The sequence below is a fragment of the Microcaecilia unicolor genome, chromosome 5 (assembly GCF_901765095.1).
Source record: "Microcaecilia unicolor chromosome 5, aMicUni1.1, whole genome shotgun sequence".
Lineage (NCBI taxonomy): Eukaryota > Metazoa > Chordata > Amphibia > Gymnophiona > Siphonopidae > Microcaecilia > Microcaecilia unicolor.
This window is the reverse complement of record NC_044035.1, coordinates 169,241,941-169,267,447: the sequence shown is the minus strand read 5'-3', so window position 1 is coordinate 169,267,447 and position 25,507 is coordinate 169,241,941. Positions and strand designations below refer to the sequence as shown.

General features: G+C 42.7%; 1 protein-coding gene across 1 annotated transcript in view; it reads left to right on the top strand.

The window, feature by feature from the left end:
• CSNK2A2 (casein kinase 2 alpha 2) overlaps nucleotides 1-25,507 on the top strand; it is a 244,649-nt gene that overhangs the window by 179,643 nt on the left and 39,499 nt on the right. Inside the window, exons 8-10 of the mRNA XM_030203585.1 lie at nucleotides 1,349-1,450; nucleotides 10,362-10,462; nucleotides 22,322-22,470. Coding sequence (XP_030059445.1) covers nucleotides 1,349-1,450; nucleotides 10,362-10,462; nucleotides 22,322-22,470 — 352 coding nt within the window. The remainder of the gene's footprint in view (nucleotides 1-1,348; nucleotides 1,451-10,361; nucleotides 10,463-22,321; nucleotides 22,471-25,507) is intronic.

The following is a 25,507-nucleotide window of genomic DNA, read 5'->3' as shown; positions in this document are numbered from 1 at the left end:
TAAAAAAATATCTTCCTCTTCCTCCTGTTCCCTGATATGTCATGTTCTCAAAATGGCAAGTTTTTTCCCTAATTGCTCACAAAAATGTTGAACAAATCTATTGCTTTTCCATTCTTAAATTATATCCTGCCATCCTTGATTTGCCATAATAAATGGTTTAATTGTTTATTAAACTAATTGAGGCACGATTTTGATCTTATCCGTTCAAAATCAGTTGATTGTCCACTAAAGTGTAATAATGTATTTTTGGCTGCACTGCTGAGTTTTTAACATAGTAGCGTAATTCTCCTTGCTATTTGCCAGGCTTTCTGATGTCCCTCTGTAAGGCTGAAGTTAGACTTTCAGTATCTCCTCTGGTGAAGAATCCAGTTTAAAAACTGTTCAATGTATACAGGTTGCGGCTTCTGACATCAGGCCAAGTGTATTCTACTGTGTTGTGAAATGATTATCTCAGAGATATTCGCACAGCATTCGTGATCTCGTTATAAGTTTTGTTTAGTGTTTGCTTCAAGGGAAAGGGGATGACATTTGATACACTACCGTTCTATGGCTACAATTGAAGCGGTTTGCATATTATATAAATGTACTTATTTTGTACCTGGGGTAATGGAGGGTTAAGTGACTTGCTCAGATTAACAAGTAGTGGCCTGCCTTTTAAAAATTAAATTTAGAAAGGTAAAGTTCTTGAAATTACCGGTGCAATTATCTGAGTGCAGATGGATCAATATTGAAAATTTGGGATTAAGTCCAAGGATCTCTCAACTCAAGCCTCAGGACATAATAACCCTGCTATTTAAGTCTTCAGGATATGCATATGAGACTTGCATTCAGTAGTAGCAGTGCTTGTAAATCTATTTTATGCTTATTCCTTGTGGGTATGTGCCAGTGAATTTGGGGGTAGAGGGTCATGTCAGGGAGATTCCTTAAGTTCCCTTGGTAGCTTTAGATGTTTCAGGTCATGCAGTAGGCTGAAGTGTTGTGTACCCAGGCTTCCATTAGTTTTGTGTAAATGCCCTATCCCTACAGTACAATGTCAGTTGAAGTTATCAATTGCAAAGGGAGGAATGGAGGGAGAGGAGAGTGTGAGGGAATGAATGAATAAAGAAGGGTACATGAAGGGAGAGAGAGAAATGAGGAAAGGATATGAGAATACTGGCATGTAAAAAAGACCAAGGGGGGGAATTAAGGCCTCCAAGGGAGGTGAAGTTAGTTTGGGAAAGCCAGAAATAAAGGAAGCAATAGGCTCAATGTTTTTAAATGCAATCGTAGAGGCTATAAAATCTGCTACACAGTTTTGACAGCTTGCAAATATTCCATTCTGCTCACAGGTTTTCTTAACTGTTTTCAGATGTATGATTACAGCCTGGACATGTGGAGTTTAGGTTGTATGTTGGCCAGTATGATCTTCAGAAAGGAGCCTTTCTTCCATGGACAGGACAACTATGACCAAGTAAGCAAGTGTCTTTCCTCCTCCAGTATATTGCAGTCAAAATGCCATTTTTTTTCACTGTCTGGCAAGGAGAATGTAATATATCATTGTGGAACCTACAGTATAGAGTGCCTCAGAGTTTGATGCTTTCACCTTTGTTATTCAATATATATGTGTCCCTCTTGGACAGTCTGTTTTTCTGGTTGCTAGCACTTCTGAAAGACTGGTTTCTGAACTTCAAGCCCTCTCTTGCAGGGATCCTTTCTCTGTTTTTCAGAGGCCGAAGTTTCTATTCAGATAGTTCCTTCTTTCTTGCTGAAAGTTGTTTCCTTGTTTCATCTAAACCAGACAGTTTTCCTGCCTGCCTTTTCCAGAGATGATTATATTGCAGACTACACTTCTGTTCCTCTTTTGGACATTAAGAGAGTACTCATGTGTTACCTTGCTTCTACTAATGATTTTAGATGCTCTGATCATCTTTGTTTTCTTTTCAAGCCCACATAAAGGTATAAGCTACAGTAGCTAGATGGTTGAAAGAAGCTATTACTTCGGCTTAAATGCTTTCAGGCAAAGCTTCTCTATTAGATGTTAAAGCTCATTCCACGAGAGCTTTGTCGTCTTTGGCGGAATCCCAAAGGATCAGTCCAGAATCCACCCTTATTCTCTCTTCAGCATAATTGTTTGTACACAGTTATACTGTTCCTTGTTTCTGGGGCACGTGTTTTGTCCTCTTTAAATTGTTCTTTACATTCTTTGGATTATATAGAGGCTGGAGTTTTTTTGCTATGAGTCATTGCTTAGCTATCGAATACTGGCAAATGCACAGGTGCCTACATGGCACAGTTCATTAGTGCTTTCTATCTCCACCTACTGGCGGATGGGCACAACCTATTAGTCTGGATTGATCCTTGGGACTAGGAAAGAAAATTATCAGCTAAGAACTAATTTGTCCTTATAGCATATTTATCCATTGACGCTCAATAAGCTACATATCAAACAGTATTTTATTTAATTTATAATATATTTTAAAAAGAATAGGGAGGACCAACAAAAAGTTTTAAAAAAGAAAACCTTGGAGTCAAAAAATGACAAGCACAAAGTTTTTATTATAATAAAGAATAATTTAAAAAATCTCTTTGGAACATTTAGCAGGGAAAGCACTTAATTTCCTTTTGAGCATTATTTTAACCCTCAGCAACAGGCACTTGTGTTTAGAACAATTTGGATTTGTGACTCCTGATACAAGCAGTTGCACCAAAACATAGTCCTTCTGAACTCCTTCTGTTTTGAGGGATTTGTTTTACATGGATTTGTTAGCCTGTGTTTTTTTTTTTTTTTAATTCTTTATTATAATAAACTTTGTCATTCTTTGTCTCCAAGGTTTCCTTTTTTTTTTTTTTTTTACTTTTTGTTGGTCCTTTCCTACTTCCTTTTCTCTGTTTTTTCATAGAGGATTTTTTATCCTTTTTGGTGTTTGCTCTCATAATATATTTAAAACGTTAAGGGTGGGGAGGGATCTTTAGTAAAGATCAACACACAACACATATCATTCCTATGGGCCCTGCTGCAGATGGCATGTGCTAATCTTAGGTAAAAGATCTTCTAAAATAGCAAACAATACTCAAACCAAACAAGATATTAAGTAAAACAATCAGTTTAAATACATAAATCCAAACTGTACAAGAGACAAAAGCCTGAGAGAACTAGATATTCACGACCTTCCTAAGGGTAATGAGATCTTCAGTTTTGGATACTGTAAGATGCTAAATTCCAAAGGGCAAGTTCAGTTGGAGAATACCTTATGGATTTGTGCAAGATGAAATTTCCAAAATTCCAAAATCATTCAATTGGGAAGAATAGATCAAGCAAATAGGATCTTGCAGGATAAGAAGAAACAAAATTGCGTGGCACAGTGCCCCTAGCAGTGATCAGGTGCAATGTTAGGGAGTCAGGGGCCACCATTTTAAAAGACAGCAGTGCCAGAGGAAGAAGTGATGGGGCATTCCTCCTGGCTTGAAAAGGGGGGTAGGGCACTCTGTGGAGCCTTTCTACTTAAAAAAAAAAAATGCATGATGACGGGGGGCTACCCCAGAGGTCCCTAAGGGGCTGCTATTGGCTCACAGGCTCTGCATTGAATGATTCTGCCTTAGAGCTTTAAAAAAAAAATAATAATAATTTCAATCTGGGTCATGGCGAAAAGTTTGACCACCACCATTTAATTAGATTTTAAATTCTGGCATTGATCTGGTCAGTTTTCTGCAGAATTCTGGAGTTCTCTGGAGTCCACACAGCATTGATCTAGTGTATAAGGTCTGCTGAAGATATTGGATTGTGTATATTCCACTTTCTGCTTCATCAGTGGCCACACATTTTAAATGTTCAAATCTAAGCTGTTGCCTGGCCAAGATTTTTTCAGTTGTATCTTTTCACGACCAAGCCATGCCTTAACAGCTTTTTTTTTCCATGGCACAGTACACCATCCTGATGAAAATGGGTTATATTGTGAATTTAGCATAAAGTTTGGCCGTTTCTCCTTGAAAACATTCAAATAAATAGTTCCATTGACTGTGGTATTCTTCGGCATAATCTACAATCCTGCTTGATTAGATCCTGATCCTGCATCCCAAACCATAACCTTTGGTGCTTGTTCCACTGTGGGAATAACATACCTAGGGTAATGTCTGATTTAAAGATCTTCTAACGTGTCTACAGAAGCTGCAAAACTGAGTGAAAGTGCTTGCTTCTGAAAACAATAATCTTTGATATTTTTATTTACTTATTTATTTAACACATTTGTACCCCACATTTTCCCACAAATTTGAAAGCTCAATGTGGCTAACATCAAACCGTAAAGGCAGTCGCCAATCCAGTAACTATACAGATAACATAGTGTAGAGGACAGGGAGATTAAAAAAAAAACGGGGTATAAGGGCAAAAGGTGAAAGGGTAAAAGTGGTCAATATGGTCCATTAATTTGCTGTGTTGCAGAATATAGGGACTTATGTTGGATCCTTGGGGTCGGCCTTTCTGAATAAGCTGGTCTTGAGTGATTTCCTGAAATTAAGATGATTGTGAATTGTTTTCACAGCTTTTGGCAGTGCATTCCATAGTTGTGTACTTATAAAGGAGAAGGTGGATGCATAAATGGATTTATATTTGAGACCGTTGCAGTTAGGGTAGTGGAGGTTTAAGTATGAACCAGGGGCATAGCTATGGCCACCCAGGCCCATCCAATTTCGTCTCAGGCCCGCCCACCCAAGCGCACCACACACACTGCAGCAGCCCCTTTTCACGTTTTCAACTGTCTGAGACTGTGAATCGCGACTCGCGTAGACAGCAGAGAAGGCACGGCACCCGATCAGCTAATCTCCGGTCCAGGCTCCAGCCCACCTACCTACCTTTCGGGCTTGCAGGTCGCGTCGCGCAGCTCAGGGGCATAGCTACGGGTGGGCTCTCAGCTCAGGCCCACCAAGGCGGCAGGCAGCTCTTCAGTCCTCCTCTTCCCTGTCTAAATGTTTTTCCTGATCCTGAAGTCGTAGGCCATTGTAGTGCTGCACACTGGTGCCACCCACTATTCACTCCGTGTCTGGTTTCACTCCGGAGTCTTTGAACTCTGCTTTGCTGCTTTGACTTGTTCCTCCCCCCTGTGTGCATGATGGCACCGCACCGCAGTACTGCATGGGAAGGGAACATGTACCGGCTGCCGTCAGTGTCGTGGTTCCTCCCCTCTGCCCTGCTGGATCAAGATCTGCCTTTTTTTGTTGATCCCCCACCGCAGCACACATGGAGCGGAACACAGTGAGTGCTCTCTGAGTCTGTACCACCATCTGCAACCACCACCGAAGCCCAACTGCTCAGCGCAGGTAAAATAAATATATATATATTTTAATTTTAATGTCGTGTACAGTGTAGTGCTGGCTGGTGATGGGCTTCTGGGTGGGGGGTGTGCTCTTCACTGCCTAGGTCAAAAAAGGTATATTTAATCATTAAATATATCTTTTTTTCCCTAGGCAATGAAGAGCCCACCCCTACCCAGAAACCCACCAATAAATTTTTATAGTGCCCAGGTTAAAATTTTTTTAAAAGGTTGTGTTTGTCATGTTGGTGCCTTGGTGGGGTTTTGGGTGCAGTGCTCGGGTTAAAATAAAAAAAAAGTTTTAAATTTAATGTAGGCAGATTTCTGGGTGGCGGTAGGCTCTGCAGTGCCCAGGACATTAAACAAAAAGTCTTATATTTAATGCTGGTCTGCTTCATGGTGGGGTTAGGAGATGCCAGACCATGGGGGGGGGGGGATTGGAGGGGGTAGGATAGGGCTGACACTAGGCTACAGGAAGGGGTGGGGAGTAGGGTAGGGCTGATACCTAGATATGGGATGGCTGGTGGGGAAGGGAAGACCTGATACCAGACTATGGGGATAGATGGGAGGGAGAGTAAGGTAGAGAAGGGAAGGGCTGATGTTGGGCTATGGTGATGGATGAGGGGTAGGGAAGGGAAAAGCTGATGCTGGGCTGAAGGGCAGGGAATGGCTGATGCCAGGCTACAGGACAATTTCTAATTTTTGGTCCTTTATTCTGTAATTGATAGGAGTTGGTATGTGTTCTGCATGTGAATAAAGTGAGAGATTCTGCTGGCATGTGGTTTCTGTGGGGATGTACGAGTCTGACCTGTCCGACTTTTCCATTGGGATGTACATTGCTGTTATGTATATTTACAGCTGCCTTTATACAATTACTGTTATTGGTATTCATGTTCAGAATTGATGTTGTTTGAAACCTAGGCTCTAAGCTTCTTTGCAGAATTTAGTGTTACTTCACAAAGTACCTGGCAGTGAACGGATTTTCTATTGCTATTATTGAGGTGCTACCAGAATTTGAAGTACATTTTTCCTATTGTAATTATATTGCAAGATCCTGTCATGTGTGTTGAGAGGTTTGCCATTGTGGTAGACTTATGTCAGTCAATTTTAAGATATGGGATAATGTAACTATATTTAAAAATATCGTTTTCTCCATTAAGTATGTATGTGGTTTCTGCTAATGCAGGGCAGCTATTGGGCAGACTGCTTAGAAATCCTCCAGCAAGTGCAAAATTGCCCACTCATATTAGCTCTGGGCCCGCCTAAAATGTCAAGTCTGGCTACGCCACTGGTATGAACGGGATGATCTGGATATATTCCTGGAAGGTAAATTGATTAGGTTTGTCATGTATCCAGGGGCTTCTCCGTAAAGAATTTTGTGGACTAGGGTGCAGATTTTGAAGGTGATACGTTCCTTAATTGGAAGCCAATGCAGTTTCTCTCAAAGGGGTTTAGCACTATCGAATTTGGATTTTCCATAGATTAATCTGGCTGTTATGTTTTGGACGGTCTGTAGTTTCTTTGTAAGTAGTTCTTTGCATCCTGCATATATTCCGTTGCAGTAGTCTAAGTGGCATAATATGATTCATTGTATTAAATTACAAAATACTTCTCTCGGGAAGAAAGGTTTTATCCGTTTAAGTTTCCACAATGAAAAGAACATTTTCTTTGTAGAGGAGTTTATTTGGCTTTCGAGTGTTAGATTTTTGGCAGACAACTTCAGTTTTCAAGCAGGCCAAGAAGATTGAAATCCAACATTGAATAATTTCCTGCATATTATCCTGTTACTTGGTTTCTTCAGTGGTCTACTTGTAGTTCTATCTCTGATAACACTTAATGATCATTTGGGGAATGTATAGCTGCCTTTATTATCGCATTGTCCATTCATACATCCATAGCTTTTGGTCGACCTGAGCATGCCTGAGACTGAGAACTGCTCAGTTCATTTCGCCTTACTATTGCTGTGACGGTGGAATGACCAATTTTCAGCGTCTTTGCAATTGCTCTTATTGGAATCTTCTCTTTGTACATAATTATGATCTGCACATTTATCTGGGGTAAGCTGTTTCCCGCGTACCATGCTGCAGTATACAAGCAAAAACCTGAAGCATATCAAACAGAAGACACTAAATATGTACAGTATCTTATAAGAAGACATTGTACAGATTTCCTTAGATCTTCATTTTGTTGCACCTTGTAAATAAAATAATGTATGTGCAGTTTGTTTCACAACAGATTTTTTACTCAACTCAGTATCAAATTTTAATTGATTGATTCTTTTATGGTCAAGTTAATCAAACACAAATACAATGGTCTTCAGAAATCACTAATATTATTCACAGCTATGACTGTCTATTCTTACTCTTACAAACAACAAAAGTTTGTTTATACCAAAAATTATACAAAAAGGATTATTATGACATATTATTTTTTTTTTTTTTTAGTTTTCAACAGTTTTTATTAATGAAGCACAAAAATAGTGTTTACATAATGAAAGTATCAGTACAATCAACCACCATACACTACGATAATTGTGCAATATTACTCATCTTCATTAATCTTTTAACTTTATCCCCTCCCCCCTTTTATGTTACTGATAATTGACATTTTATTCAACAGAGTCTGTTAACAACAATTTATCAACAACTCCTTTCCCCTATGCTCTTTCCTTCTTCCAATTGACAACATATATTCAAATGCATTAACCCCCAAAGTATAACCACTTTCAGATGTCAGCTTTACATTGCACAATCAAAAGCATTGAACTAAAAACAAGCAAAAATGTGGGGTCTTACTCCCCTCCGTAAGAGAGCCAGGAGGCCTGTGCTCTGATGGCCCTCCTACCCCTCCCCGGAAGGTGTCTTTAACAGGCTGGAAAAAGGCTAATGAACCTCTAAATGAGCTTCCCACCCCTACTACTCCCCCCCTTCTAAACCCTCCCTCTTTCCTGGGATGAAGGGCCAGGTCGGTGTGGCTCATTTACCTAATTGTCTGTGGAGAACATCTACTAGAGGGAAGCAGCTTTGCTTTCTCCATTAACAAGCAGGATGAATAGCCATACAGGTAGGGGACTCTAGAGCAGTGCTTCCCGAGGGCTAGATGCACTAATCAATCGTTAGAGCCCTTCCCTTACCGATTCCCTTAGTGAATCGGTAAGGAACGGGCATGCATTAAGGAATAGGAATGCAAATGGGCTGCTCATTGTAGCTCACTTGCATTCTCTATTCCATCGTTAAACATTGGGCCAGTTGGCCGGTCGAGCATGCGCAGAGCAGCCAAGCGTTATGCTGGCTGCTGTGCGCATGCCAAGGACGTCCTTCACTATAAAAAAAAACCTCCCTCTAAAAAGGCGTTCTTTTTACAGGCTACAAGCTAATGTACAGTTCAAAGGCAAGAGAATAAAACTAACCTGACGATATGGAGGAGCCTTCCAGCCCAGAAAAGCTGCATTTTATTTTCTTTCAGCCTGGCACAAAGGCAAGCGACGCTTAAGCAGTTTTCAGCTTGCGCCCCCAGGATCGGGACATGAGAGGACACAAATCAAAACTTTTTGGACGTCCCTCCAGGTCTCTCTCAGCCAATCATAGCGCGTTTAGCTGATACTGGTAACAGCTAAACGCACTGGGATTGGCTGAGAGAGACCTGGAGCTGATCAGTTATGCTATTACATAGTAACATAGTACATGACGGCAGAAAAAGACCTGCACGGTCCATCCAGTCTGCCCAAGAAGATAAATTCATATGTGCTACTTTTTTATTTGTACTGTCCTCTTCAGGGCACAGACCGTATAAGTCTGGCCAACCCTATCCCCGCCTCCCAACCACCAACCCCGCCTCCCACCACCAGCTCTGGCACAGACCGTATAAGTCTGCCCAGCACTAGTCCCACCTCCCAACCACCAGCCCCGGCACAGACTGTATAAGTCTGCCCAGCACTAGCCCCGCCTTCCAACCACCAGCTCTGTCAGCTGAGTGACTTCCAGTCTGTCAGCTGAGTGAAGCACGGCCAAAAAAGACGTTTTTATTATTCTGGGGGTCCAAAAAAGAGCCTGCAGCATCAGTGCCTGTTTGATTTTTTTTTTTTTTTTTTTTTGTATACAGTGAAGAACGTCCATAAAGGACGCTCCTGACGAGCACTTGGGCTGTTTTTCGGGTGGAGCACTCCCATAATGTCCGTCCATGACTAGCTCTTGGCCGTTTTTGCCCTCCCCCCCCCCCCCCCCCCCCCCCCCCCGATTTTTTTAAAAACATTTTATGAAGTTTTCCAATCCCACGCAGCCCCAACGAGAGGTACAGACCTCTCGTTAGATTTTCCAGCGTTAAGGCAATCGGAAAAGGTTAGTGCATCTCATCACAATAGGGGTTTCTACACAATTTGCTCATCTGCATTCTGTTTTCGTTAGCTGCTACCGTCATCTGAAAAAAGTATTTAGTGCATGCCAGGGTTTACTACTTGCTCGTTAAGGGCTCGTTAAGTTTAGTGCATCTGGCCCCAAGTTCTGTCCTGGAGTACCCCTTGCCAGTTAGATTTTCAGAATTTCCACAATGAATGTGCATGAAAGAGATTTACATATAATGAAGACAGTGTTCGCAAATCAAGTTCATGCATATTCATTGTAGATATCCTAAAAACCTGACTGGCAAAGGATACTCCAGGACTGGACTTGGGAAACACTGCTCTAGAGCTGTGTGCTTCTCTTTCTGTCAAGCGTTCTGGATATCCATAGTGAATGTGCATGAGAAATTTGCAGATGCTGACTCTTCAGTGCATACAGATTTCTCATTTATATCCATCCTAAAATAGTGACCTGTGTGAGCTGTGTAAACATTGGTGTTGAGGTGACGTCAGGTCTTGTTCTGGAATCCATTTAGTGCCAGTTGCTGTCTAAATAATGGTCTCCCTGGTGCTGCAGGCTGAATGATTTGTCTGATTGTGCAGGAATAGAAACACTTGTGAGGCAAGCACATGACATTTTCTTCCTTTATCTTTTCCCCATAGCCTTTTCTCCTCAGTGGGTGGTTTTGTGTTGAATGACTAGGTAGTGCTGAAAATCTTTTTCTTTCTTCTTTTTATAGCTGGTCCGCATTGCCAAAGTTCTGGGCACAGATGAGCTATATGTGTACTTGAAAAAGTATCACATAGAATTGGATCCACACTTCAATGACATCCTAGGACAGTAAGTTATATTGTGAATAGAAAAGAAAACTGCAGTAGGACATTTGAGATCTTTCTCCTGGGGCTAACTGGAAATGATTTCCCATTTTGGTGTTGAGGGGGTCAGAAAACGTTTTCTCTGTCAAGCAGATATAGGAGATAGTTACTAAGGTGCATTAAGGCAATAACACACGTTATTTGCCCCATAACATTTATTAAACAACAATAACTTGCTTTATATTACCTTTAAAACACATTTCTTTAGGTTACTGCAGGAAACATGAGATGCAAATGCATGCAAAACAACTCATTATGTAAATTGTATAATGCAAGCTTGTGATGTTCCAATTAAAATAACATTAGCTCAAAGCTGGCATAATTTTTTCCATGAAACATTGGGCCACAAAACTGAATTGTTGCCCACGTCCCCAAATAGATTCTCCCAATCCCTTGTAGTCTAGAGGGGCAGGAGCAATTCCAGTCTCCCATGCTGGCGCCAGTGATACCTAGTGGTAGTCTCACAATACTACTCCAGGAGGTTGCTGGTGCCATTTTGAACACGGTGCTTGGCAGGAGCAACTGGGGATCACTCCTGTCCTGGAACCCACCAGGGATTGGGAGAGGTAGGCTGATGGCGGTGATGAAGAAGGTCCTGTGAGGGGATGGGGGATGTTTGTGGAGGAGGGGAAACCCAGTTCAGCTCCATCCCCCTTTTTAAGAATGTTCTTGGAGGATGAAGAATGCAGCTTGCGAGGTTGTTGCAAGTTGTGTTCTTTGTGTACTGTGGGAGCTAATATTTGGTACTGAGAATACTGCAAGTTAGTGATGCCTGTGGGAAATTAAGGTATTATAAAAGCCCAACTTGTAGCTACTAAGCTACAGTACGCTACCACCCATATTGAAAAATAAGGGGACACTGCTGTTGCATGTGGTTTTATTTCTGACAAGCAGTGATTTGGGGAGGTGGGGTTCTTAGAGTTCAGCTAAATTTGTTTGAATTTGGGGAAATTGTTTCTGTGCATGTATTTAGCAAGGTGTTTTTTTTGGTGGGGGAGGGGTAGTTATGTAGTGAATTTGTGTTTAGGTGGTCTTTACTAAGCCGGTATTCCAATAAACACAGAATAGAAAAAAAAAAAAAAACTAAGAAAATCAAGGCCTTGATCTTCAGAAGAGGGAGAACAGCCACAGTGATAACCACTGATTTGACAACTTAAAGTAAGCAAATCCTTAGCACATTCACCCATAGTAAGCCCATCATCTACCATTTATCTTATGCTTGCACTCCTGGGATTCCTACTGAAGCTGGTTATCCTGCCTAGGTTCCGAGTACCGGGATGTATTTTAACTGCTGTGCTTAGTCTACGAATAATTTATTTAATATCCTGCCTTTCTCCGAGAACAGCAGGCTGATTATTCTCACATGGGTCGGTGATCCGGGCCTGCCCGGGAATCGGCATAAAACATAGCAAAAAAACCAAAAGATTTGTCAGAGCCTTCTGGCGCACGTGCAGAGGCGCACCGCACATACACAGACTGACTTCCCGCCCGCCGTGCGAGCATGCACCTCACTTATCTTCCGCGTGAGGAGCGACAGGTTTTTCTGTGGCTTCTCTCTTCACGCCCGGGAAAGAACCTTCTTCATTTTTGAAGCGATTTTTATTTTCATTTAATTCTGTTAAAAAAAAAAAAAAAAGTGTTTTCCCTTTACTTTTTCTTAGTTTTCTTTGTGCTCCTTAAAGTTTCCTTTCTTTTTCTATAGTGACCATCGTTTAGGCCATGAGTTCGGTTCTCTCCCTTTTTGTGCCTTTTTTTCTTAGCACAATTGAGCCGTTTGATATCGCCGGTGCGATCTTCCCTTCCATGTCATCGAAGACTCCCAGTGGCTTCAAACACTGTACTCGGTGCAACCGGACCATCTAAGGTACAACTACACATTCCTGGTGTATCCAGTACCTTGGGCTCGACCATAGCCCTGCTTGTTGTGTCCTTTGTCTTATGAAGAAAAGGACTCAATTGGCTTGAGAAGCCCAGAAGGAAAAACTTTTTGGGGCTCAGTCTGACGTCTGCATCAGAACCGAGGTCGACAGCATCGATATCGAGGGATGCATCGACATCGGGAGTGGAGGTAGGCATTTGAGTGGGTCTCTTGTTTGTTTTGTCTGTCTGTCCTAATTAGATTGTAAGCTCTGTCGAGCAGGGACTGTCTCTTCATGCTCAAGCGTACAGCGCTGCGTACGTCTAGTAGCGCTTTAGAAATTAGTAGTAGTAGTAGTCTCCACCTGCCTCGAGGTCTCTTGCTGTACAGGCCCCACGGGACCGTCCATCATCGGACCTGAACCCGAGGACACATGAGGATTCGATGACATCCTCGTTGGCACCGAGGAGTCTTGGGGAGGTGCATCAAGTGAAGGCTAAGAAGCACAGACACCGTTCCCCCTCAACGCATGGTGCCAGGAGCTGCGGGGCACCGAGGGATTCGGCACCCAAGAAGCATTGGCATCGGGAGGACTGCTCTGCCTCCATACAGGAGGTGCTGATGCGTCGGCCTCTCAGCAGTCCAGTTCCTGCTCCCAAGCCTCAGCAGACTGTGCCACCGACTGCTCCACCGGCCCCGCAGCCTTCTCCGATGGTGGCTGTCGACGAACCCTCTGGGCCTTGCTTCCAGAACTTCTGGAAGGACTACTGCATCAATCTGCTTTGTCATCGGGGGTACTTGCACCTGTTGTGCCGTCTGCTTCACAGCGTCTGGCCCCCTCCGCCTGCGGTGTGGTCCCAGAACTTGGTGCCACTTGCAGTTCCGGTATCATCGGCCACCCAGGTTGACTCCCCATGGACATTAGTGGAGAAAGCTTCACCGCAGTCCATTTGGGCATCGGCCCCTCGACATCGCCATCGAGACCTTAGGTCCTCGATGTCGAGGCAGGCTCAGTCTCGGAGATCCCTGAGAGACGTGTTTTCTGACATTGAGGAGGAGCGCTCGTAGGAGTCAGAGGAAGATCCCAGGTACTTCTCAGATGAGTCCTTTGGGATTCCCTCTGAACCTTCCCCTCCACCTGAAAGAAAACTGTCTCCTCCTGAGAGCCTCTCCTTTTCCTCATTTGTGCGGGAAATGGCTGAGGCCATTCCGTTCTTTGCAGATGTGGAGGATGAGCCCAGGGCTGAGATGCTCGAGGTCCTGGACTACACCTCTCCACCTAAGGAGGCAGTAACGTCTCCTTTGCGTAAGGTACTCAGGGAAGTCCTTATCGAAACTGGTTGTTCCCTCTGGTCCCGTGATCCCTAAGAAGACTGAGTCCTAGTATCAGATCCACGGTGAACCTGGGTTGATGAGTTCAGTTACCCCATAACTCCATGGTGGTGGACTCCACCCTCAAGAGGGCCAAGAGTACTAGAAACTATGCCTCTGCGCCCCCAGGCAGAGAAGCTAGGACCTCCTCTTTTGGGAGGAAGACGTGTTGGGCTGCTATGCTCGCTTCCCGTATCCAGTCTTACCAGCTCTTCACGAGCATCCACTTTGCGGAACTCGTTAAGGCAGCTGTCTACTTTGGTCGATGCCCTCCCTCCGGAGCCCGCCGAACCTTTTCGCCAGGTTCAGCACACTCGTTCTCGTCAACAACGTTGCCCAAGGCCCCTGCTGCTCCCCAGCAAAAGCAAGGGACGGGCTTTTGACTGGCTCCAGAACAGCCATAGTCAGAATAACAGTATCCGTGAGGGGCGACTTGCCGGTTGGGGGGAGGTTGATGTTTTTTCACCAAAGGTGCCCTCTCATAACCTCCGACTGGTGGGTTCTTCAAATAGTCTGGTTGGGATACACACTCAGTCTGGAATCCAAATCTCCAAATTGCCCACTGGGAGCTCATTCGTACAGTTCCCAGCATAGGCAGGTACTTGCAGAAGAACTCTCCGCCCTCTTAAAGGCCCATGTGGTCGAACCCGTTCCACCAGGTTAAGAAGGGCTGGGATTCTATTCCAGGTACTTCCTTGTGGAAAAGAAAACGGGTGATGCGTCCCATCATAGACCTAAAGGCCCTGAACAAATTCCTAGTTCAAAAATTTCAGGATGGTTTTCTTGTGCACCCTTCTTCCAATGATTCAAGAAAACGACTGGCTATGCTGTCTGGACTTAACCCATTAGTGCCCAACATTCCCATATGGGAACAAATCAGTTCCCGTATGGCTTATTATGGGAACATTGGGCACTAATGGGTTAAAGGAGGCTTACATTTACATCCCGATACTTCCAGCTCACGGGAAGTATCTTCGGTTTCGGTTGGGAACGCAGCATTTTCAGTACTTTGTACTGCCATTTGGCCTAGCATCAGCTCTGAGAGTTTTCACAAAATATCTAGCAGTAGTCGCAGCATCGCTACACAGACTAGGAGTGCATGTGTTCCCTTATCACAACGATTGGCTAGTGAAGAGCACCTCTGAGGACGGTGCTCGGGAGTCCATGTGGATGACTATTCAGGTGCTGGAACTACTAGGGTTTGTAATAAATTATGCCAAGTCCCATCTCACTCCTGTTCAGAAATTGGAGTTCATTGGAGCACTGCTGGACATGAGGACGGCTCGAACCTATCTCCCCGAGGCACAGGCAGACAACCTTCTATTCCTAGTGTCCGCCGTTTGAACGTCTCAGCAGGTCACCACTTGGCAGATGTTGAGACTCTTGGGGCACGTGGCCTCCACAGTTCATGTTACACCCATGGCACGTCTACACATAAGATCTGCTCAATGGACCCTAGCTTCCCAGTGGTTTCAAGCTGCAGGAATCTAGAGGATGTGATCCAACTGCCCACTGTCTTTCACAACTCTGTTCAGTGATGGGCAGTCCGGCCCAATTTGACCATGAGACGCCCATTCCAAATTTTTCAGCCGCAGAAAGTTTTGACGACGGATGTATCCCTCCTGGGGTGGGGAGCGCATGTGGATGGGCTTCACACTCAGGGAGCCTGGTCCTTCCAGGAAACGGGTCTTCAGATCAATCTCCTGTACCTCCAAAAGATCTGGAAAGCTCTGAAGGCTTTCAGAGATCAGCTGTCCAACCAAATTATCTTGATTCAAACAATTAGGTTGCGATGTACTACACCAACAAGCAGGGGGAGCACCGGATCGTGCCCTCTGTGCCAGGAAGCCATCAAGATGTGGCTTTGGGCACACTGTCACAGCATGTTTCTCCAAGCCACTTATCTGGCAGGAGTAAAGTCTGGCCGACAGGCTGAGCATAGTAATTCAACCTCACGAGTGGTCACTGAATATGGGTGTTGCCCATAAGATCTTCCAAGCATGGGACACCCCCTCAATGGATCTTTTTGCCACTCAAAATAAATCACAAGGTCCCTAAGTTCTGTTCCAGGCTTCATGCCTACGACAGACAGGTGTCAGATGCCTTTCTTCTACATTGGAGAAAAGAGGCCTTCTGTATGCGTATCCTCCCATATTTCTAGTAGGAAAAACTTTGCTGAAATTCAAACAAGACCACAGAACCATGATCCTGATTGCACCCTACTGGCCGCGTCAGATTTGGTTCCCTCTTCTTCTGGAGTTGTCCTTCGAAGAACCGCGGAGACTGTAGTGTTTTCTGACTCATCACTGAGAATGAGGGGTCGCTTCTACATCCCAGTCTCCAGTCTCTGGTTCTCAAGGCCTGGATGTTGAAAGGCTAGAATTCACTTCCTTGGGTCTTTCAGAGGGTGTCTCCTGGGTCTTGCTTCCAGGAAAGATTCCACTAAGAGATGGTACTCCTTTTTTTTTTTTTTTTTTTAATCATTTTTATTGATGAACTTCATGTTTAAAACCAAAAAGCTTTTTGATGATCTTTGTTCTAATATTGTCAATATTATAAGTGTTTTTTATTTGAACGACTCCCATTATCACCCCACCCTCCCCCTCCCTTCCCAAACTTCTTACTTTCCTCTCCAAACCAGGTATCAGTCAACTTCTTATTAACAAGAGTAACAAAAAAATAGATCTATCAAAGTGCTTACAAATGGTATATATAAGGCGCATGGTAACTAAGCAATCTCACAACTATTGCTTTTATTTTTTGTTCTTTATTAGAACACTTTATTATAGCAATTACACTTAGGTCACGTGATGCAGAGCAAGGAGCGGATGTTGGTGAGGTGAGCTCCTCAACCTTTCCCATTAAAAAAACCCCTCCCAGGACCATCTTCTTGCTTTTCAGTATTCCATATACCTGAAGAACCTGCTAGCTTTCACCTTGAGGCGTGGGATTTCCATAAAATGCTAATATGGCCTCAAAAGTACTGCAGCAGGAGTGGAATCGGCGAACAACAGAACCCAAGATTGCGAAGGATGACTTAACAGATCCATCAGCTGTTGGCTCTGCCTGGGCAACAGAGATAACTCAGGAGATTCTGGCCCTCTTAGAAAACTCATTTGACTAGAAAATGCAGCGAATTGTGGATAAATTTGATTCAGTTGATAAGTTGGGCGCGCTACAGCGGAACCTTCAATCCTACCAGCAACATCTATCAGACATGGAGGATTCTATACATAGGAAAATCAACAGCAAGTGATAAACACTAAGAGTGCCAAATTGGAGGATAATATAGGTGTCGCAACGGGCCAAACTACGCTTGGTAGGACTACCAGAGGGGATTAGAGAAGTGGATCTTGGAGCCTTTCTGGAAATCTGGTTCTCACATTTACTGCCAGGATTAGGCCCACTGCGGATTGAGAGCACATCAACTAGGGCCCTTACGGGATACAGAGGCCTGACCCCTGCGCACGGTGATTTTTGAAGTCTCAAAATTTGCCCAAAAACAAGAAATTCAACGGGCCATTCGATCAAAAGGGCCTCTTCAATATGATAACCATAAAATCTTATGTTTCTAGGATTTTTCAGCGGTGGTCTCAGCAAAAAGAAAATCCTTCAATTCAGTGTGCTCACTTCTTCATCTAACGCCCCCCTACCACCTTTACTCCAGCCTCCACACATTTGGTGAGCTACCTCTTTCCCACCCCCTCCTCTCATCTCTCACTCCCACTTATAGCCACATCACAGAGAGAAAAGTAAGTAGAGAAAAAGAGAGGGAAAAACGAGAATTTGGGAAAAAACATTCCAATATTTCAACCCTATTACGTATTTCAACCCTATTATTACATTACCCCATCTCTGAGCCCACTATTATGTCCATCCAGGTGTTAGTGTCCAACGCTGGTCATAATCCCTCAGGGATGCAAGCAGCCGTAATTAAAGTCAGGCTATATAGACAAACAGTAAGAACCCTTCTTCATTCCATGATCTCCTTCTGCATATCTTAGCGGATCATGCGCTGAAATATAGCCAGCCCTAATCTATAACCTCAGGTGGCCCCTGTGGATGTCTTCTCCGTCTCCATGCGCCTCAAGAATTCCCGAGCCTCCTCCGCCTCCATGTACGAGCTGACAACTCCATTATAAGTAATCCTGAGTCGCTGGGTAGATAAGGGCGAACTTTATTTTTCGCTCAATTTGGAACAAATAGCAGAGAGAGCTTTACATTTAGCCACCACTCCCGCTGAGTAATCTTGGAAACAAAATCCTCTGCTGTTCATAGTGTAACATGTGTCCTCCTCTCATGGCTTGCACTATCGCTTGCTTATGAGCATAGTTCAAAATTTTCAAGATGACTACTCTCGGCTTAGCCTGACCAGATTTCTTCTGACCCAGTCTATGTGCGCATTCCACTCTCAGCGGGCCGCTGCCCGTCAGCAGATTTATCTCCTGAGTCAGCCATCTTTCCAGGAAGCTCACTAGATTGGCATCTGGTAAGGATTCTGGGAGACCTACCAGTCTCGGATTATTTCTTCGGGATCTATTTTCAAGATCCTCCACCTTATCTTCCAGTGCAGCAAGCTTCTTTTGTAGTGAGCCCTGTACCTCCTCTATCTCCATGACTCGGTCTTCCACCTCAGCTGTTCGCACCTGAAAGGCCCCGCACTCCTTTGAGAGCTCCTCTAACTGCTCGTGCATACGTCCCAGTTTTTCATCAATCAGGGTCAGTCAGCGCTCCAGGAGCTCTTCCAAGACCACATTCATTTTGGAGGTAATCTCTGTCACCCATGCCTACGAGACCGAGGGGCTCGAGGGCGCCGCCATCTTATCTTCTACGGCTTTCCCTCGGATCCTGTCCATGTTAGCTGCCCTTGCCGCCATTCTTTCGCTTTGCAGCCTTCCTTACTGCAGATACTTTCCCACTCCTCTGGATTTATTTATTGTGTAATTTTGATGTGTTTCGCCGCCTTTACATGCTCGGGTGATAACCAGGGGCTCGGAGGAACGAACTTCAGTGTCGTCCCTCGAGCATTGCGTCACATGACCTGCTCACTTCATATAAAAAAGATACCATTCGCCTTACAATACCCAGCTAAGCTGCGAATCATGAAGGAAGGTAAGCCGTACTTTTTTCTGGCAGCAGGAAAGGCCCTGTCTTTTGCCCAACAACTACCCGAGGCAGCTGAGGAATCTGGATGATCAGATGGATATCTCTGTCCTCAATTTATAGCGCCTGAAATGCCCACTAGAAAACCTTAACCTTTCTATTAAAGGTTCTTATTTGGCTACTGCAGTGTTGAATGTTTAGACATAACCCTGTTTGGGATACATGGAATTATATTACCATACAGGGATCATGTAAATTATCTAGAAGTACAATCTTGCATACATATACTGATACGCATACTCCTATTACATTTTTTCATGAACTTTATTACAAATAATTTTTTCATGAAATGTATCCAATCCTCTATGCAGACTCAGGAGCTAACTCGTACCAGCCTTTCACTTCATCATTCAACCCAACTACATAACATCTAAAGGCATATCATATATTCCACAGTGCTGTCTCACTACTACATATCCAGGAATATGTTCTCACTACTACATATTCCTGGATATGTAGTAGTGAGACACCACTGTGGAATATATGATATGCCTTTAGATGTTATGTAGTTGGGTTGAATGATGAAGTGAAAGGCTGGTACGAGTTAGCTCCTGAGTCTGCATAGAGGATTGGATACATTTCATGAAAAAATTATTTGTAATAAAGTTCGTGAAAAAGTGTAATAGGAGTATGCGTAATGGGATACATGGAAGCCAGATCCTGGTTTTATGACTACTGGATCATGATTGGATGATACACAATGGTTTGTAAGCCACACAACATGGGTATTCCACAACTGTACACTTTGTCATTAGACCTTAGAGGAGTTCGCTGTCTACCATGTTCATATCATATTTGCTCCTTAATTTTAGACCCTACCTTTCCTTTGCTCATTGTTCAGCCGTCTCGGTTTGGGGCAAACATATTTGATACATGAAGACAAAGGAAGATTATTTGCAAAAATCTCTATCAACTGCAGTCACTTGTACATTGACAATTCACCATTTATGGATGGTGCAACTTAACGCTGGTTGTTGCTCTGATATTAAGTTGGCTTAAGGTTGAACATCTAGCATGGTTAATTTTTTACTACATTTAGTTTGTTTTGCTGAATTTTCTTAACGCATGACTGGAAAGCCAATAAAGTTTGCGTGCTTGGATGTGACCTTAAAGAATCAACAATTCTTGTTGCATAGTTATGGACAAGAGCTTATTGCAAGTGGAGCAGTCTGCACAGTTTGAAGGGCAGCTCACTGAATATCTACTGCTGAGAACTTTTATAATTTGTTCTTTTCTTTTGTTAAATATTGAAATTTTGACACACCACTTCCTTACACAAGGTATTTTGGTTCTCTTGAGCGTTATTTAAGCCTTACGCACTGATTGGGTATAGGAACTACTGTAATGTCTCATTTGTTTTGGAGTTATTAAAATCTCTTCATGGTGCTTTGTTCCCCAAGCTAATTTAGGAGCATGTCAGTACTTCTGCTTATCCTTTGCTTAGGTCTCTTTGGGGTTGGGGGGGTTGAGGGAGGGGGGATCATCTTGCATTGACTTAGGTCCATTGAATGGATGGGAGATCATTTTTGGGGATTAGGTTGGGTATAGGGGACAAGGGGGCAAAAAATTATCTAGGTTGCTGGAGGGGTTTGTACTATGGTTTTTGGTGCTGGGTCATTATGTTTTATCTTTTGTAAGAAAATCTATGAACCTTATCAACTTTTCTCTGAAAATTTGAAGGTTTTTTTTTTTCTGTTCATTGTTTATTTTTATTGTCATTAATGGTTCTTTTGGTTGTGTGCAAACAAAAAAAAAATGTTTTCTTTCTTTATCCTTTGGTGGGATTTCTCACACCAAGATCCCATGTGCTTAGGGTTGCTGTTTGGTGATGGGGGCTGCTGGCTGGGACGGCCTCTTCTGCCATGTACAGTACACGTTTTTGGCTGCCATGTGATTTTAGTAGTTTTAATACATGATTTCACTTAAAATTGCTTCTATAGCAATTACATTTCCATCAAGTAATAAACAGAAAAAGAGAAGAGCATTACATCACAAAGAACTTTCTACATATTAAGTATGAACAATGTACATGGATAGTGTTAACCAACTTTTATTTTGCTTTGTTACATCTATATGCTGCCTTACTTGAAAGATATTCAACCCAATGTGTGTGTGTGTGTGTGTATATATATATATATATATATATATATATATATATATATATATAATTTTTTTTAATCAATAAAAATACTTGTAAACAATTCCCTAAAGTTTCTCCTTCCATCTTGACCTGCTTATAGGACCGACTGCACATCTAAAATAGAGATCTGTGGTGTTTCTAGACTGAAATGTTCATCAGCAGAGCTGGTGAACACCTGTAGGGGAAGAGACTAAAACTTTTACCCCAAGTTTTGCATAGGACATATGTTGACTCTCTGCAAAGTGACTACAACTGATGTGTGGTAGAAAGAAAAAATAAAAATGCATACTTGGCCACACATTGCCTGGGATAAAAATGCCCACCCTTAGCGTAAGCCAGGGGTTCTCAACCCAGTCCTCGGGACACACCCACCCTGGTTTTCAGGATATGCAGAACAAATATGCATGAGAGATTTGTGTATAATGAAGACTGTGCATGACAAAGTTGAGTACTAACTAGGTTTTAATTTTTTTTAAGGGGAGAATGTAGTGTTTCCCAAAGATTTGGAGGGGCATTTTTGATATGACATCTAAATCCAATTTTGGGTATTTTACGAAAAAGTCCAAAACTCCAGTAGCAAACATGGTCATTTTCAAACCAGTCCAACTTTTTGTTTTGAAAATGGCCATTTGGTAGACTGTTTTGTGCTCGGTTCGTCTATTTTAGGACCATTTGGGGGAGGGGGGCAAGGGAACAGTGCACAAAAACAAGCCATTGGATGTATTGGGGGTAGGTGGCAGCATTCTTAGTAAACTGTCCACACAGAAATCCCAGCAGAGCAATGGGGCACCCCAGGGGACACTGCAGTGGACTTAAATAAAAGGTCCCAGGTACACATCTCACCATTACCCCCTTGTATTGTTAGCCCTCCAAAACCCATCAAAAACCTACTGTATCCAACAGTGCACCACTACAATAGCCCTTATTCCTGCAGGTGTCACCTTTATGTAGGTGAAGTAGTGTTTTTTTTTTTTTTTCAACGGGGAGTGGATTTGGAGGGTTCACTTTCCACCACAAGTGTAACAGTGGGATATGGTCCTGGGTTTTCTTCTCTACAGTGCACTACACTGACCACTAGGTTACTCCAGGGACCTGCTTGCTGCTCTAATAGGCCGTAACATCTGAAGCTGTCAGAGGCTGGTATGTACTGCAAAAAATACACACTGCCTTTCTTCCCACCCCACCATTTTTGAGCTACAAGCTGATGAAGTACTGGGAAATCTGTGCATGTGTTCTTCTAGGCAAATTATGCCAGCTTCAGTTATCACATTCTTGTCCTCCTTGTGTTGCAGGCATTCACGAAAACGCTGGGAGAACTTTATCCACAGTGAGAACAGACATTTAGTGAGCCCTGAAGCCCTAGACCTGCTGGACAAGTTGCTGCGATATGACCATCAACAGAGACTGACAGCCAAAGAGGCCATGGAGCACCCCTACTTCTGTATGTCCTATACTAAGGGAGGGGTTCTGTGAACAGTTCTACTCATTGTCTGGCATTGAAACCACATTGTAGAACTGTGCAGGCAGTCAGTGGACTGCCAGTGATTCAGGTTTGTTAGAATATCATCTTAATGAGATTAGTGATAGTGATTGCTCTCAGAATGGAGATAATGGAATAGATATAACATTTTAAGCCTTACTGCTTGTGACATTTATTCCTGAAAAGCAGCAGGTTCACCAAGTCATAGGTGGTGGTTGTAGCAGCACTTGGTGCCTTGATATCAAAAACACAACTTTTTTAGGTACATCAGAAGCAAGAAGTCATTAAAAAAATCGGACCACTAGATGGTTTAAGGGTAAAAGGGGGAGGTCAAGGCTATGGTGAAAAGACTAAATGAATTCTTTGCTTCAGCCTTCACTGAGGAAGATGTGGGGGAGATACCCATGCCTGAAATGGTATTTAATGGTGATGAGTCGGAGGAACTGAAACAAATAGCTGTAAACCTGGAAGCTGTAATGGAGCAATATGACAAGCTAAAAAGTAGGAAATCACCTGGACTGGATGGTATGCATCCCAGATTACTGGTAGAACTAGATATTGAAATTGTTCATCTATTGATAAGTTGTAATTTATCTTTAAAATTAAGCATAGTACTGAAGATTGGACTGTGGCCAATGTAAAAGGATTCCAGTGGTGACCCTAGAAATTAGACCTTTGAGTCTCACTTTGGTGCTGGTTAAAACGGTAGAGACTATTATAAAGAACAAAAGTAATAAACATGTGCATAAGTGTGTATTAATGGGGTAAAGCCAACATGGATTTAATCAAGGGAAGTCTTGACCTTTTGTTTTGTTTTTCAAGGGGTGAATTAAGGTGAGCCAGTTGATACTGTATATCTGGATTTTCATAGGGCATTTGACAAAGTACCTTATGAATGACTCGATAGAAAATGGAGAATGTGCTCATATTAAATGTCTGCCATTTGAATTCCCAGTCTCGTAAGGTCCTCTTGTAATTTTTCACAATCCTCTTGTGATTTAATAACTTTGAATAACTTTTTGTCATCAGCAAATTTAATTACCTCCCTAGTTTCTTCCACCTCTAGATCATTTATAAATATGTTAAAAAGCAGTGGTCCCAGCACAGACCCCTGGGGAACCCCACTAACTACCCTTCTCCATTGAGAATACTGACCATTTAACCCCTGCTCTGTTTTCTATCTTTTAACCAGATTTTAATCCACAATAGAACATTACCTCCTGTCCCATGACTCTCCAATTTCCTTTGGAGTCTTTCATGAAGTACTTTGTCAAATGTCTTTTGTAAATCCAGATACACAATATGAACCGGCTCACCTTTATCCACATGTTTTGTTCACCCCTCTATAGAAAAGTAGTAGATTGGTGAGGCAAGATTTCCCTTCACTAAATCCATGTTGGCTTTGTCTCATTAATCCATGCTTTTGCATATGCTCTGTAATTTTGTTCTTTATAATAGTCTCTATCATTTTGCCCAGCACCAACGTCAGGCTTACCGGTCTATAATTTCCAGGATCGCCTCTGGAACATTTTTTTTTTTAATTGACGTTACATTGGCCACCCTCCATTCTTCCCGGAACCATGCTTGATTTTGAAGATAAATTACATACTATTAACAATAATTCTGCTAGTTCATTTTCAATTCTATCAGTACTCTGTACACCTTAAATACTGTGTTCAATTCTCTGGTCACCGCATCTCATAGAGGAGTTAGAAAAGGAGGGTGACCAAATAAGGGGATGGGACAGCTTCCCTATGACGAGAGGCTAAAGAGGATATGACATGGAAAGGACAGCTAAGGGGAGATAATAGAGGTCTATAAAATCAAATATTGCGCGAGAGATATGTACAAATCCCAATGGTCCTTCAGTACTCTTATGTGGTGGTTCCCACCAGTTATTTTGTTTTGCTTTTTTTACCAGGATTGGATATGTTTCTATTAGTGGCTCTTGACACAGAAAGCCTACTCTTTTTCTTCAGGGTTTGTCTTTGAAAAAAAAAATAATTTAGATATTCATAGTGAGTTTTTTTTTTGTTTTTTTTAAACATTTCAAACAAGTGGTATTTTTCTTCCTCTGTGTAAACCAATCAACATATCGTTTTTTTAATTTGTATCCTCTCCAGTGATCCTTCAGTCATCAAAAAAAGAAAGCTTTCTCATTTCATTTTGCCTCTTTGATTTTTCCTGAGTGTCAGAGATGCAAACCATCAAGTTGTATCCCGTGTGCAAACTGCAGTAAATGTTCTCTGGACAGAGGAGTCAAAAATTTAAACTTATCAGTTACAACCAGAAGTGTTTTGTGAAAAACTAAACATCATCCTGATTAAGAACCTTCTTCTGAGTGTCAAGCATGGTGGTGAAGGTACCAAGATATAACTCTGGAGCTATAATTTATATCAGAAAATTCTAGAGGAGAATGTCAGTTCATGAGCTGAAGCTAAGCGAGATGACCCTAAATGTTCAAGTAAATCATCTGAAATGGCTTAACATAGTAGATGACGGAAGAAAAAGACCTGCACGGTCCATCCAGTCTGCCCAAGAAATGTGCCACTTTTTTGTGTATACCTTACCTTGATTTGCACTTGTCTTTTTCAGGGCACAGACCATACAAGTCTGCTCAGCACTATCCCCGCCTCCCACCATTGGCTCTGGCACAGACCGTATAAGTCTGCCCGGCACTATCCCCGCCTCCCAACCACCAGCCCCGCCTCCCACTACCGGCTCTGTTATCCAATCTCAGCTAAACTCCTGAGGATCCATTTCTTCTGAACAGGATTCCTTTATGTTTATCCCACGCATGTTTGAATTCCGTTACCCTTTTCATCTCCACCACCTCCCGAGGGGGGGCATTCCAAGCATCCACCACTCTCTCCGTGAAAAAATACTTCCTGACATTTTTCTTGAGTCTGCCCCCCTTCAATCTCATTTCATGTCCTCTCGTTCTACCGCCTTCGTATCTCCGGAAAAAGGTTTGTTTGCGGATTAATACCTTTCAAAT